This window comes from Pogoniulus pusillus, chromosome 21 (genome assembly GCF_015220805.1).
Source record: "Pogoniulus pusillus isolate bPogPus1 chromosome 21, bPogPus1.pri, whole genome shotgun sequence".
Taxonomy (NCBI): domain Eukaryota; kingdom Metazoa; phylum Chordata; class Aves; order Piciformes; family Lybiidae; genus Pogoniulus; species Pogoniulus pusillus.
This window is the reverse complement of record NC_087284.1, coordinates 9,109,129-9,123,159: the sequence shown is the minus strand read 5'-3', so window position 1 is coordinate 9,123,159 and position 14,031 is coordinate 9,109,129. Positions and strand designations below refer to the sequence as shown.

The 14,031-nt window shown below is 44.6% G+C and overlaps 2 protein-coding genes across 4 annotated transcripts in view; both read left to right on the top strand.

Moving 5' to 3' along the window:
* The window catches only part of BCL2 (BCL2 apoptosis regulator), a 127,186-nt gene extending 125,971 nt beyond the window's left edge, over nt 1–1,215 (top strand). Inside the window, exons 2-4 of one of the 3 annotated variants that reach the window (XM_064160857.1) lie at nt 80–140; nt 913–966; nt 1,079–1,215. In XM_064160857.1, coding sequence (XP_064016927.1) covers nt 80–140; nt 913–932 — 81 coding nt within the window. In that variant the 3' untranslated portion in view covers nt 933–966; nt 1,079–1,215. Of the gene's footprint in view, nt 1–79; nt 141–912; nt 967–1,078 lie in introns of those variants that run through there. The other 2 variants (XM_064160856.1, XR_010306174.1) reach the window with 2 other exon arrangements.
* A 4,707-nt stretch (nt 1,216–5,922) lies between these two features.
* Nucleotides 5,923–14,031, top strand: part of LOC135184783 (uncharacterized) — a 36,314-nt gene continuing 28,205 nt past the window's right edge. The window contains exon 1 of the mRNA XM_064160854.1: nt 5,923–6,179. Within this exon, the coding sequence (XP_064016924.1) occupies nt 5,943–6,179 (237 nt within the window). The 5' untranslated portion in view covers nt 5,923–5,942. The remainder of the gene's footprint in view (nt 6,180–14,031) is intronic.

The following is a 14,031-nucleotide window of genomic DNA, read 5'->3' as shown; positions in this document are numbered from 1 at the left end:
CCATACATCTGGTGTGTGGTAAAAAGTGCAGTGAGACTCTTCTTTTTATTCCCTAAAACTATTTTTTTTTCCTTCCTAGGAGCTGAGAATGTATACTGGCAAGTTCCAACAGGAGAAAAGTGTATCTGTTACTACTGAAGGTTTGTGAAAGTTAGGTTTGGTTTCCAGCAGATGTTTAGGCATTTTGCTCATATTAATTTGCCCTCAGATTGCAGTTGCTGCCATGTATCTTCTGTGGCTTTAGTTCATGTAGAACACAGCTAAATGAGCTCAGGCAACGTGTATGGCACTGCTCTGAGGATTTACCCAGCTTCTGGAGTGTGCTGTGCAGCTGAGCACCTGCACTGTGCTGTCATAGATACACTTGTTGAGAGTGCCTGAAGTTAGTAGTTGAATGCCTCCCAAGGGCAGTTCAAATACATGCAAATCATGAACCCCTCTGTCTGTATCTGTATCCCTGAAGACAAAGAAGGTGGAGGAAGCCAGCTCAAAACTGAAAGAAGCAGCAACACCAGCAGGGCACAACTAATGGATTCTGTCCCCTGAGCTCTGGGATTAAACCATCCAGCAGAGAACAAGGTTACTAAATTCACACAGAATCACAGAGACATTTCCAGTTGGAAAAGACCCTCAGGATCACCAAGTCAAACTGGTATCCCTACTCTACAAGCTGCACTCTAAACCATATCCCCAGGCACCATATCCAAACAACTTTTAAACTCATGCAGGGGCAGTGACTCCACCACCTCCCTGGGCAGCCTATTCCAATGCCTGACCACTCTTGCTGGGAAAAAGTGTTTCCTAAGATTCAGTCTTAAACTGACCCAGTTGCAGCTTGAGGCCATTCCCTCTTGTTCTATCACTATTTACCTGTAAGAGACCAGCACCAAGCTCTCCACAATGTCCTTTCAGGTAGCTGTAGACAGCAGTGAGGTCTCCTCTCAGCCTTCTTTTGCAATGCAGAAGGTAAGCAAATTTGCAGTTCTGTGAATACTGCTAATTCCCCTCTGCTCTCCAGCGAGACTGATAAAAGAAGGCAATGTGGATTAAAATAGCCTCACCACTGTCTTTTTTCCAGATGAAATGCAACAAAGTAAGACAGGATTAGAATCATAGAACCACAGAATGTCAGGGGCTGGAAGTGACCTCAAAAGATCATCCAGTCCAGCCCCCCTGCCAGAGCAGGATCACCTGTACCAGATCACACAGGAACACATCCAGGTGAGTCTTGAATATCTCCAGAGAGGGAGACTTCACAACCCCCCTGGGCAGCCTGTTTGAGTGTTCTGTCACCCTCACAGGGAAAAAATTCCTCTTCGTGTTTAAATGGAACTTCCTATGCTTCAGCTTCCACCCATTGCCCCTTGTCCTGTCATTGGGCATCACTGAGCAGAGCCTGGCGCCAGCCACCTGGCACTCACCCTTTACATATTTATAAACATTGATGAGGTCACCTCTCAGTCTCTTCCAAGCAGCACAGCCCCAGCTCCCTCCAGTCTCTTTTCATAACAGAGATGTTCCATTCCCTTAATCATCTTTGTAGCTCTACACTGGACTCTCTCCAGCAGTTCTATGTCCCTCTTGAACTGGGAGGCCCAGAACTGGATACAGTAGTCCAGATGTGGCCTCACCAGGGCAGAGTAGAGGGTCAGGAGAACCTCTCTCAACCTACTAGCCACAGCCCTTCTAATACACTCCAGAAAGGTATTGCCACTCCTGGCCACAAGAGCACATTGCTGGCTCAGGTTTTCCTAGGGAGGCCAAGAGAGTTCAGCAAAACCAGAGAAGTTAGTTCAATGATTCTCCTCTTTCTGCCTGATCAGACAATGACTCGTCCAAAAAGCTAACAGATCAGCACCCATGATTAAGTGTCTGCATTATCACTGAGACCAAGCACACTGAACAGGTGGGGAGAATAAATCTGGATAAAGACAAAATGAACATTAGACCTGATAACTGAGGTGGGTTTTGGCTCTAGCGGAAGGTTGAGAAGCACCTTTAAAACAAGTTTTGCTGAGCCAAAACCAGATGGTTCCTTTCTCAAACTCTGCTTGAATGGTTTCAAGCACTCTAAGTCTCCACAGATGCTGCATTGCTGGCAGTGCACTACAGTCCCTCTGCAGCAGGAGGCTTTCAGTCCCATAGTACCTGCAGCCCCGGCTTTTATTCCCTGGCTTCTATTTAAAGGGAAACGGCAAACAATACAAAGTGAACCGAATGGCCAGGTAAGTACTGCATGCCATTTAAGTTTCCCATAACAACCTGACCATAAGAGAAGTTAAATGATATGCTTATAAGTAATTTTTTTTTAATCAAGAGCTGCCATTGAGGACATTTCACTCAGGCAAAAGACCAAGTTAAGATCTGATGCTGGTTTCTTCTCATAGATAATTAGTGGTAGAAGAAGAGGGAATGGATTCAAGCTGCAACTGGGTAGGTTTAGACCATTAGGAGACATTTATTATCAGCAAGAGTGGTCAGGCATTGGAATGATCTGCCCAGGTGGTGGAGCTACCAACTATGGATGTGTTTAAAAGTGAGTTTGGCCTTTGTTTGTTTGTTTTTCCCCACAAGAGGCTAGCAGGGACCATAACCAAGACAGGCAGCTAAACCAGCTGATGGGGTACTTGATCTCCAGCTGACATCATGCCCACTAGACAAGGGAAAGGCTGGCCAGGGGCAAGCACAGTTTTTTTGAGCAGGCATCTTGAGCAGGCAGCTGCAACACAGTGGGGCAGGATCAGGGTGACAGGTCAGGCTGGGCCCTCACAGTTAGTACTGCATTTTGTGTGACTCACTTTTCATACTACTTAATTATTATTATTGTTATTCCTGTTTGTTTCTTCTCTCTGCACTGTTCTATTAAACTCTCCTTATCTCAAGCCTTAGGGTTTTGCCTTTTCTCCTGATTTTCTTTCCCATGCTACTAGGGAGCATGTGTATGTGGAGGCAGTTACCTGAGCAGCTGCATGGGGCTCGGCTGCTGGCTGGGCTGAAACCCACAACACCCTTGCATATCCTGCATAAAAGTATTAGGGTGCCCTCTTCTGCATGCATCCTCCAGAACTCCCATTACATGCATAACCACAATGGTGAGGACATAATGCCTTAATTATAGTGAGAAGTTCCAAAATCTGCACTCAAATTCAAACAAGGTCCTGGTCATACTGCTAAATATGCATCTGGAGCAGACAGTACTGGTGCAAAGCTTTGTAGAGCCACAGGTGGCAGAAAGGAAAGACAGTCAATGTTTATTTGGAGGTGAAATGCAAAAAGAACTATCTTCCCTTTTTTTTCTCCACCTGGCAAGCTACAGACACTTAGCTGTCTATATGGTCAGAGGTGATGCCCAATTCCCTAGTTAGTGGTTTAAGTTGGGAGGGACTTTCAGATACCATCTAATACAAAGTTCACCCCCTTGGCCATGGGCAGGGGCATCATCCACTAGATGACATTGCTTGTCCAACCTAACCTTGATCAATTCCAATGACTAAACATCTAATTCTCAGAGCAACCTGTGCCAGTATCTCACCACCCTCAGAAACACTTTCTGCCTTATGTCAAATCTTAACATACTTTCTTAAATAATCCTGCACATCTCAAATCTTAGAGCATCTCAACACTATTTAAAAATATAGGGAAGAAAAAAAAATGACTTGTGATTCCTGAATAGTTTGGAGAGAAAACAGCAAGAGACTGGAAAGTGAACCCATGATCCACCCTAACAGGTGACAAGGCAGTATGGAAATGTGTTTCACAGAATCACAGAAACATTGAGGCTGGAAAAAACACTTAGGATCACCAAGTCTAACCAATATCCCTACTCTATAAGGTGCAGCCTAAATCATATTCCCAAGCACCACATCCAAATGACTTTTAAACACATCCAGAGCTGCGGACTCCACCACCTCCCAGAGCAGCACACTGCAATGCTTGACCACTCCTTCCATAAAAAAAATGGTTCCTAATATCCAGTCTAAACCTACACAGTGGCAGTTTGAGGCCATTCCTAATTGTTCTATCACTATTTACCTGTGAGAAGTGACCAGCACCAGTCTCTCCACAAAGTCCTTTCAGGTAGCTGTAGACAGCAATGAGGTCTCCCCTCAGCCTCCTCTTTTTCAAACTAACCAGCCCCAGCTCCTTCAGTTATTCCTCATAAGATTTGTTCTCCAGACCCTTCCCCAGCTTTGTTGCTCTCCTCTGCACTTGCTCCAGCACCTCAATGTCCCTCTTGTAATGAGCTGCCCAAACCTGAACACAATAGTCAAAGTATGGCCTCACCAGAGCCAAGTACAAGGGGACAATCACCTCCCTATTGCTGCTGGACACAGCATTTCTAATCCAAGCCAGGATGCCATTGGCTTTCTTTGCCATCTGGGCACTGCTTGCTCATATTCAGCTGCTTGTCAATTACAACTCCCAGGTCCCTTTCTGCCAGACAGCTTTCCAGCCACACTGCCCCAGGCCTGTAGCATTGCTTGGAGTTGCAGTGCCCAAGTGCAGGACCTGGCATTTGGCCTTGCTGAAGCTTTAACATTGGCCTATGAATCCAATCTATTCAAGTCTCCCTTTACAGCTTCCCTACCCTCATGATGATCAACACTCCCACCTAACTTGGGTGAACCCACTGCTGACACACTCTATGTCTTCATCAAGGTCATTAATAAAGATGTTAAACAGAAGTGATCCCAACACTGAGCTCTGGGGGACACCTTTTATGACCAGCAGCCAGCTTCCCTTAAGAAGCTATTTTTCCTTGGAAAAATAGGGGTAGGCATCACACCTCCACACCTGTTACTCTGTGATCCCACAGCACTGCAGTCAGCAAATCAAAGTGAGTTTGGCTAAACAGCCACTCTCTGTGAACTGTGACACATCCAATGCCCCCCCCCAACAACAACAACAGCAACAGAAACAACTAAGGAACCACCAACCAGCAGAACCCAGCAATGCAAAACATATCAAACAACCTTGAGCCCAAGTTTTGGCAAGCCCACTTTCACAGCATGAAGATAGCAACACCCTGTAGTAGACCCAGCAGGCAGATGAGAAGCGGCACTGACGCAGCATCATTAATGCAGCGTTTGAGTGGGGAGCTGGGGTGCAGATGCGCTCAGTAATGCCTGCAACAGAGCCCAGCCAGCAGCCGGTGCCACCTGCCCCACTGCCCAGAAGGTGTGGCCTGAAAGGGACCACTGCCTGCACTCCTCTGTCCTTTGATAATGCCACTTGAAGCCAAAACTGGCAGTAAACCAAGTTGTTCTCTCAGGAGACTGTAAATTAATGCTGCAGGAAACTGGCTGGTAGTTCATGTGGCTCTGGGTTTGCTTTCCATCTGGCATGAAACTTTGAATTTCCTCCACAGCTAAGAATAAAGCAGGTGAGATGCCTGAGCCACTCTGCAATCCCTACGCACTACTAATTTCCTTTCATCCAGGGCTTTGGGGAAAAAAAAGTCCCTGGTCTTGCTACAGTTTTTACATGTTACAGCTTGTTGGTTTTGTTTTTTTTTTTTTTCACTTGAAAAAGGCAGCTGCTATTTCCTTCCAGGCCTTGCAAATTTTCTTCCCATTAAGTAACTCACTCCTAGCAGCAGGCCCAGCTTGCTCCAACACACGGCTCTGAAAGAAGCTGCTACATTTTACACTTTGATAATGTGGCTCTGGAAAAGAATTAAAAGTGTTTTAAATGAAGGTGCTCATCATCAACACCTCCTCACTCCTCTGCCTCACAGAGTATTTAATAAGCCCTTCTCTCTCACCACATGCCACCTACACCAGCCCAGCAAACCCTCCCAGGGTTTTCATTAGGGACATAAAATCCATCTTTAATCAAGGACAAACAGCACTGATGCCAGTTATACCCAAGCCACAGCTTCCAGTTCTGTAATTAGATGTCAATTCTATTGCTTTGCAGCTGCTTTCTTGGTTTCTGCTAAAATGGAGGGGGAAAGGAAGTCCAGTCCAGAAGTCATAAAAGATATTCAGGAAGTAGGAAAGGAAAGAAACTACACAGCTACCTTCAACAAGATGAGATGGCATCCAAGGTTCATCAGATCCAGGGTCCTCTTCATATCACATGCTTTTCAAAGCATGACACCAACTGGAGGACTACTCCCGACACCATCTACTGGGAAACTCCCATTAATATCAGCTGGACCTAAGAGGAGATACTCTGTAAGTACCTGTGAGGACAACTATGAGAGACTTAGGGCAGTTTAGTCTGGACAGGAGAAGACTGAGAGGGGAATGTAATAAATGGATATAAATATCTGAAGGCTGGGAGTCAGGAAGGAAGGGACAGCTTCTGCTTATTTGTGCCCAATGATAGGACAAGGAGAAATGGATGTAAACTACAGCACAGGAAGTTCCACCTCAACATGAGGAAGAACTTCTTTACCTTGAGGGTGACAGCGCACTGCAACAGGCTCCCCAGAGAGGTTGTGGAGTCTCCTTCTCTGGAGAGTTTCAAGTCCTGTCTGGACGTGTTCCCATGGGACCTGCACTAGATTCTGTGACCCTGCTCTGGCAGGGGACTTGGACCCAAAGGTCTCCAGAGGTCTCCTTCAGCCTCTAACATCCTGTGATCTGTAATCTAAGCAGAGACATTGATAGCTGCAGAGGAGCTTTAACTGGTACTCAAGGTTATTCATATACCTGAGAAATACAACATGGATCTCTCTTCAAATATCTATTTTTCTTAAGTTCAAGTTGAAAGCAACACCAAAACTCATAATGCAGTCAGAAACACATTAGGGAAATGGAACATGACACAGAGCACAACATATACAAACACAGACCTACCCTGGCCTAAGCAACATAGGCTTCTTTGCTTCTTTTACATGCTGGACAAATGATCTTCTCCCTCTTGCTTTCCAAAAATCTTTCTGGAAGTGATTTCTTTGTGCATCTTCAGAATGCCAGCAACACGATCAAAAAGTCTCCAATTCACAGAATCACAGAAGGTTAGGGGGCTGGAAGGGACCTTGAAAGATCATCTAGTCCAACACTCTCTGCCAGAGCAGGATCACCTACAGCAGATCACAGTGGATCACCTCCAGGCACATCCAATTCACTTGCCCTAAAATGTTTAATTTGGGAGAATATTTATTTCAAAAAGCAAAGTTCCTGTTTCAATTTTGTTGTCATTATTTAGTAGATACCTGTAAAACCAGCTAGTCAAAAAATAAGTGATTTTTGGCAAAGAGAAATATACAGAATCACAGAATCATTCAGGTTGGAAAAGACCCTCAGGATCACCAAGTCCAACCCATATCCCTACTCTACAAGCTGCACCCTAAACCATATCCACAAGCACCACATCCAAACAACTTTCAAACACATCCAGGGTTGGAGACTCCACCACCTCTCTGGGCAGCATATTCTAATGCCTGACCACTTGTGCTGGGGAAAAAGTGTTTCTTAATGTCCAGTCTAAACCTACCCAGTCACAGCTTGAGGCCATTCCCTCTTTTATCACTATTTACCTGTGAGAAGAGACCAGCGCCAACCTCTCCACAATGTCCTTTCAGGTAGCTGTAGATAGGGATGAGGTCCCCCCTCAGCCTCCTCTTTTCCAAACTAACCAGCTCCTTCAGTCACTCTTCATAAGATTTATTTTACACACCCACACAAAACCCCTCAACTATCCTTTGTTTTCAACTGTCTGCCCACTGTGCAATCATCCTGTCTTTAATTGTAGCTGACAATTGCACAGATGTCTCTGCATTCAGTTTGCTCACACACATCCACTGCAATGAGAACATGACAGACTTCACACTTTGCAGCAGCAGTGTAACTTTGTTAATGTGCCTTGAGGATCCATTTGCCCACCCACCCACTTAAAAACCAAAAGGAAAGCCCACTTTTCTTCATCACACCCTCCAACCAGTACCACCACCCAAGTGTTAGGGAAGTAAGTCAGCACTTCTTTACCGCCGTCAACAAAACACAAGCAGCGTACAAACTCCAGGTCATAAAAGAAAGGAGCCATTTTCATTCCCCAAAGACCACAGACATTCATCTTATTGACCCATCCAATTAAGCAGTATGAATCACCAACGACTCACAGCACAAGCACACATTCAAGTCATCAGTTCTGCCAAAACATGACAAAGTTAGCACAGGGCAGCTACCGTTGTCACTGCAAAGATGTGGCTGTGATGACTGCAGCTGACAAAGCAAATGTTACAGTGGCATTTGAAATGCTTTCATACATAAAGTATTTCCTATAAAAATAAGCTTGCATACTTTGAAGATAACAGAGTGCTAGAAGTCAGTTATAAAACTTATCTTTGCTGGGTAGAACTAAATGTTCTCACTTAGGAGTGTCAGGCAAGCTTACCTTATTCACATGTGGGGCAGCAGCCCCATACAGTATCACAGTATTATTAGGATTGGAAGAGACCTCACAGATCATCAAGTCCAACCCTTTACCACAGAGCTCAAGGCTAGACCATGGCACCAAGTGCCACGTCCAACCTTGCCTTGAAGTGCCTCAGGGACGGCGACTCCACCACCTCCCCGGGCAGCCCATTCCAGTGTCCAATGACTCTCTCAGGGAAGAACTTTCTCCTCACCTCCAGCCTAAATTTCCCCTGGCACAGCCTGAGGCTGTGTCCTCTCGTTCTGGTGCTGGCCACCTGAGAGAAGAGGGCAACCTCCTCCTGGCTACAACCTCCATACAGAAACAACAAAGGCTATGGGATTCTAAGCAAGAAGAACACTTGTGTTTCATATTTGTCTGAGCAAAAGCTGAACACATGATGAAACTGCCTACTGACCACAGAATCAGTCTGGTTGGAAAAGGCCTTCAAGATCATCAAGTCCAACCTATCACCCAGCACTAGCTAATCAGCTAAACCATGGCACCAAGTGTCACATCCAGTCTCTTTTTAAACACTTCAAGGGACGGTGGCTCCATGACATCCCTGGGCAGACCATTCCAACATTTGATACTCCTCTCTGTGAAGAAGGACTTCTTAACATCCAGTCTGAACCTCCCCTGGTGCAGCTTGAAAGCATTTCCTCTGGTCTTGTCACTTGACACCAAGAAGTGGCTGCCCCCTCCCTGCTCCACCTCCCTTCAGGTAGTTTTAGAGAGTAATGAGGTCTCCCCTCAGCCTCCTCCTCTCCAGACTGAACACCCCCAGCTCCCTCAGCCACTCCTCATGAGCCATGTGCTCCAGGCCCTTCATGAGCCTCGATGCCCTTCTGTGGACACATTCCAGCATTTCAATGTTCCTCTTATAGTGAGAGGCCCAGAACTGAACAGAATACTCGAGGTGTGGCCTCACCAGTGCCAAGCATAGGGGGATGATCACTGCCCTGGTCCTGCTGGCTACCTCCCTCTAGTACAAGCCAGGATGTCATTGGCTTTCTTGGTCACCTGGGCACGCTGCTGACTGATATTTAGTCAACTATCCACCAATACCTTCAGGTTCCTCTCCCAGGTCACAGTCTTCCAACCACACACACACATATAAATATATATATATATATATATATATATACTTATGTCTACACACACATATATATTAATATATATATATTCAAGATTGCAGACAAGAACATCACTCAGAAGCAGTTATACTGACAAAAGTGGAGTTTAAAAATAAAAAATCAAAAAGTTATTGACAAAAAACCCACCTAAGTGCAACCTCTCAATGTAATGTTAACTGTGGTGCTGCTGCTCTACCTGTACAATCAGCTTAACGCTTCTAAAGACTTAGAGAGCACTGCAGCAATTATGTGATTGCATCTTAATGCCAGCTTTAAAATGAAGGGACAAAAATCACTTCTTCATGCCTCACAGAAACAAGTAATTACTTTAAATCCTCCTTTCTTGAAAGCAAGTTGCAAACTCTCTAGTTTCAAAACAGACAGATGAATGTTAGGCAATTTGTCTGGTTTCTAACTATTAAGATAATTCACAACAAAAAGCTGGAGGGGAGAGAATTAGGTACTAGGAAAAGACGTTTGGACACACATCAACCACAAAATGAATTGAGATCAGATGAGAAAGAGAGAACAGAATGGCTGTTAAAAGCCTGCCTGCCTAGTCTTCGCCAGGGCTGGTGTTACAAACTTCTGAGTACAGCTGCACTTAATGACTTTGTGTAAAAGCAGACATCACACGAGTGGGAAGAAGCAGGAACTTCATCCAATTAGATAAAAGAATTGGCCAGCAGCCTCCAATGCAAACTGAAAAGTTCTTCCAACTTGAGGGATGAGAGTTAATTATAACTATTTTTGTGTGTGTGCAGTGCTGCTAAATTATTAAGAAATATTGCCCTGTCAAAAAAAGATGTCATAGCCACTGAGCTTGATTATTATAGATAGGGCATTTGCCAGAGACAGGGCTGGGAAGTGATTGAAGTCATTCTGCCACCAAACAAAAATGGCTTCCCCTCTTCTTCCACCCAAAAAGTGGGCAACAGAGTGGAATGGTAGCAATTTCTATTTCTTCTTCTTGATAGTGAGGATGCAGGGAAGGTGTTTTGACAGAGATGGTTGTGTGTCTGTTTAAGAAGTATAGCTCAAGAGATACTCACTGTTGAAACCAATACACAAACTGGGAGATTCCCCCCCCCTCTTTTTAGCATACACTAAGAAGAAAAATCAGAACTGTGCTAGACATGAGTGGGCAGAAAGGTTCTCACTGTTGCTCCATAACAATAATTACCTTGTCAAGGGAGTGGACGAAGTTATAAAGGAAGCAAGGAGACTGTTCCTTCTCCTCCTTCATCACCTTCAATCATGTCTCCTTAAACTATGCTGCAACTACTCAGGGTATGTTTCTGCCAGCATCCATGGCTCAAGCAGCCTTCTCGGATCTTTGACCAAGTGGGTCTCCCAGACATCTCAAGGCAACACTGTCCATCAGGTTAGGCAATTTGACATTTTATGTAAGGAGAAAAATGTATGAGAGCATGTGCTCATTTTGTAGAAGTACATGCTGAGGGCAGCTTGAAGTGAGACAGAAAATGGAGTGTAAAAATAGAAAACAGGGAGTGAAAATAGAGAACATCAATTAGTAAACAGTTTCAACCTCTGGAACTTGCTATTCCACTTCACTCATGTCTCTTTGGAACAAGTGCTTACAGCCACTGCCAAACAATGTCCTGATAGCCTAACTCTTGGGTTCTGTGCTACTGAGAGACCTTATTGCTATTGGGAGACCTTATTGCTGTCTACAACTACCTGAGGGGAGGTTGTAGCCAGGAGGAGGTTGCCCTCTTCTCTCAGGTGGCCAGCACCAGAACGAGAGGACACAGCCTCAGGCTGCGCCAGGGGACATTTAGGCTGGAGGTGAGGAGAAAGTTCTTCCCTGAGAGAGTCATTGGACACTGGAATGGGCTGCCTGGGGAGGTGGTGGAGTCGCCGTCCCTGGAGCTGTTCAAGGCAGGACTGGACGTGGCACTTGGTGCCATGGTCTAGCCTTGAGCTCTGTGGTAAAGGGTTGGACTTGATGATCTGTGAGGTCTCTTCCAGCCTTGGTGATACTGTGATGACCTGTGCAGACCATCTTTGTGAGTAAGAAGCATAGCCTGGTTTTCTTTCCAAGACAAGGTAGACCCTCTAGGACTCAGTGAAAGAAACAAGACAGACGAGACAAAAATCCCAGGGCACACTGGAAGGATGAGACTGCTAATGGGACAAGGATAAAGACTCATATATGGGATAAAAAGGGCAGTGAAAAGAACTCAGAAGAAGGATGTGTTTGAATCCACCCAAGCCATACTTCCCAACAAACATATTTGAATTTGATTATCCTTGAAGCAAATAAACTAATTAACTTAGGTTTATATAGTCAGCAAGACAACAGAGACAAAAACATCTCAGGAGACTTACAGCAGTCTGTGAACAAAAGCTATCACTGTTGCTCCTACAACTAACACAGACAAGAGAGAGGTTTAAGGCTTCTAAACACAGATGCAGCATGTCAAATTTAGAAGTGCTAAACAAAACTAGAGGTGCTTTATTACACAAAGAGCAAATCACCAAGAAATCAGCTTTTGGAGATCAGCTGAACTGTCACACTGTGCTCGCACTGAAAATTACCCAGCAGCTTTTTCTGAGCAAGACACAAATGAGTTCTGCTTGTTGAATGCAGGAGCCAAACTTTTCTATTGTGAGGGTTTCAAAGGACACTCAAATAACTCTGACAGCGTGGAGGGGGAAGGGTGTCTCTGACCCAGTTTCTACAGAACACTGTCGCTTGGGTGATGGTGGTAGGAGTGTTCACAGCAGAACCTCTTCTCTTTAATTCTTCTCTTCTGCTTGCCTACCATCACTCTGAACAATCCACAGATGTTATTGTGGGCTCAATAAAAAGCTTAATTGATCTTAATGATTGCTAGTGACATCTTATATGCATTCAGCTAGTGATGTCTTCAGTGTTCAGGCTCTTTACGCAGTGCCAGAGGAAAATTTCCTTTTTTCCCTGTAGCTTTCTTGTTTTCAGCCATTCTGAAAGTAGAGCTTTAATTTCTTCCTGATATCTTTGCCCTAAATATCTTAACATGCCATGAGAAATTTTGCAGGTCAGACTCTCTTCACCTGATGGAACCTAAATGATTTTTTTTTCCTAGTCTCTCCACCAAGGAGTTTCTTGCTGCTTCCCATGCCACTGATATGGGAGAAAATGATGCAACTGCTCCTTTTTGTAGAAAACTAAAGCCTGCAGAGGCAGGGAAATGGATTATTGAGCAAGGGGATAAATGCCTGAAGGGCTTTACATGAACAAGTGGCAGAGAAACCAAGTGTCTGCACAAAAAGGCAGTGTCCCCTTCAGGCACCCAGGCAAAAGATGTGACAGTTGAACTTGGATGAAGACACTGAAAACCTGAGTAAGAGAAGCAAATCTCCAGTGGTGCAGGTGAAGCTGAAATGACAGGCTCTTCCTCAGCAAGGGCTGAAATGCACTTATCAGTCTCAGCACTCACAGTAATACTTTTCTCTTTAGAAAGCCCTCACTGCCAGCCATGTTTCAATCTGATTTTCAGCAGATCTTGAATTATGATGAACCCTTGCTTGTCTGCTTTGATACGGCACAAGTCATCACTAACTTGACAGCTCCCTGGCAGACTTTCAAGCACCTTGAGAAATACAAACCCAATCTTCCTTCTAGTACTTCTCCCACTGCCATCTCCTAAACCAAAATGTAATTCAGGGGCTTGAAAAGAACAAAATCAGAAATAAGGCTCACCAGTGCCCTGACAAAGCTGAAACAAAAAGAGTTACATGGTCAAAAGCAATGGAAAAAAAGGGGAAAGTGTAAGAGGAATAGTTTTATGGCAGCCTGTAGGCTGCACAGTGGTGTATACCACAACAGGGGTAAGTAACCCTCAAGAAGCACACAAAGAATTCTGATCTGCTTCAACTGGGATTATACTAGGTGAGTGCCAGCACAGATGCATGAATCTGGGGCGCACCATGCAATCCAAACTCAAGCAGTGGAAGGAGGTGAGCCAGCAAACTGTAAAGGAGATCCCTGTTCAATCCTATCAGATAGTAAAGCAGCCAAAGACCTAAGGAGCTGCTGTCATCAGCCACAAGACCTCTTCCCAACTCTTTCATAACTGCCCTTGGCTAAGGAGTGTTGTTCTGTATGCAGGTGCATGTTTTTTAGGGTTTAGGAGACTCTTACACTAGTAAGTCACTCTTACACTCAGAAGACAAAAGGAGGGGAAAGCCTGAAGATACAAGGTACTCTTTATTTCTCCATCAACAATACATTTGTATTCTCATTCCATCTGAGAAACCAAATCCCACTTTTGCCTTCTTCCCAGGAGGGTTTTCTTCCTTTTTGCTTTCACTGGAAAAGAGTAGATCTGTTGGAACATTTACATTATGAACCTTACTCCTTCTGGTTTGCTTCCAACAATTTTTAATCGACTTTCTCAACATGCATACATTTTCTGCAAACATCTTGTATAATGTCTTAAGAAAACCATTTCTAGTGATTCCCTCGTAAGAATTGTGTCTCTTCCCTGGAAAAAGTTAGCTAGTATGCTAACCTCAGGAC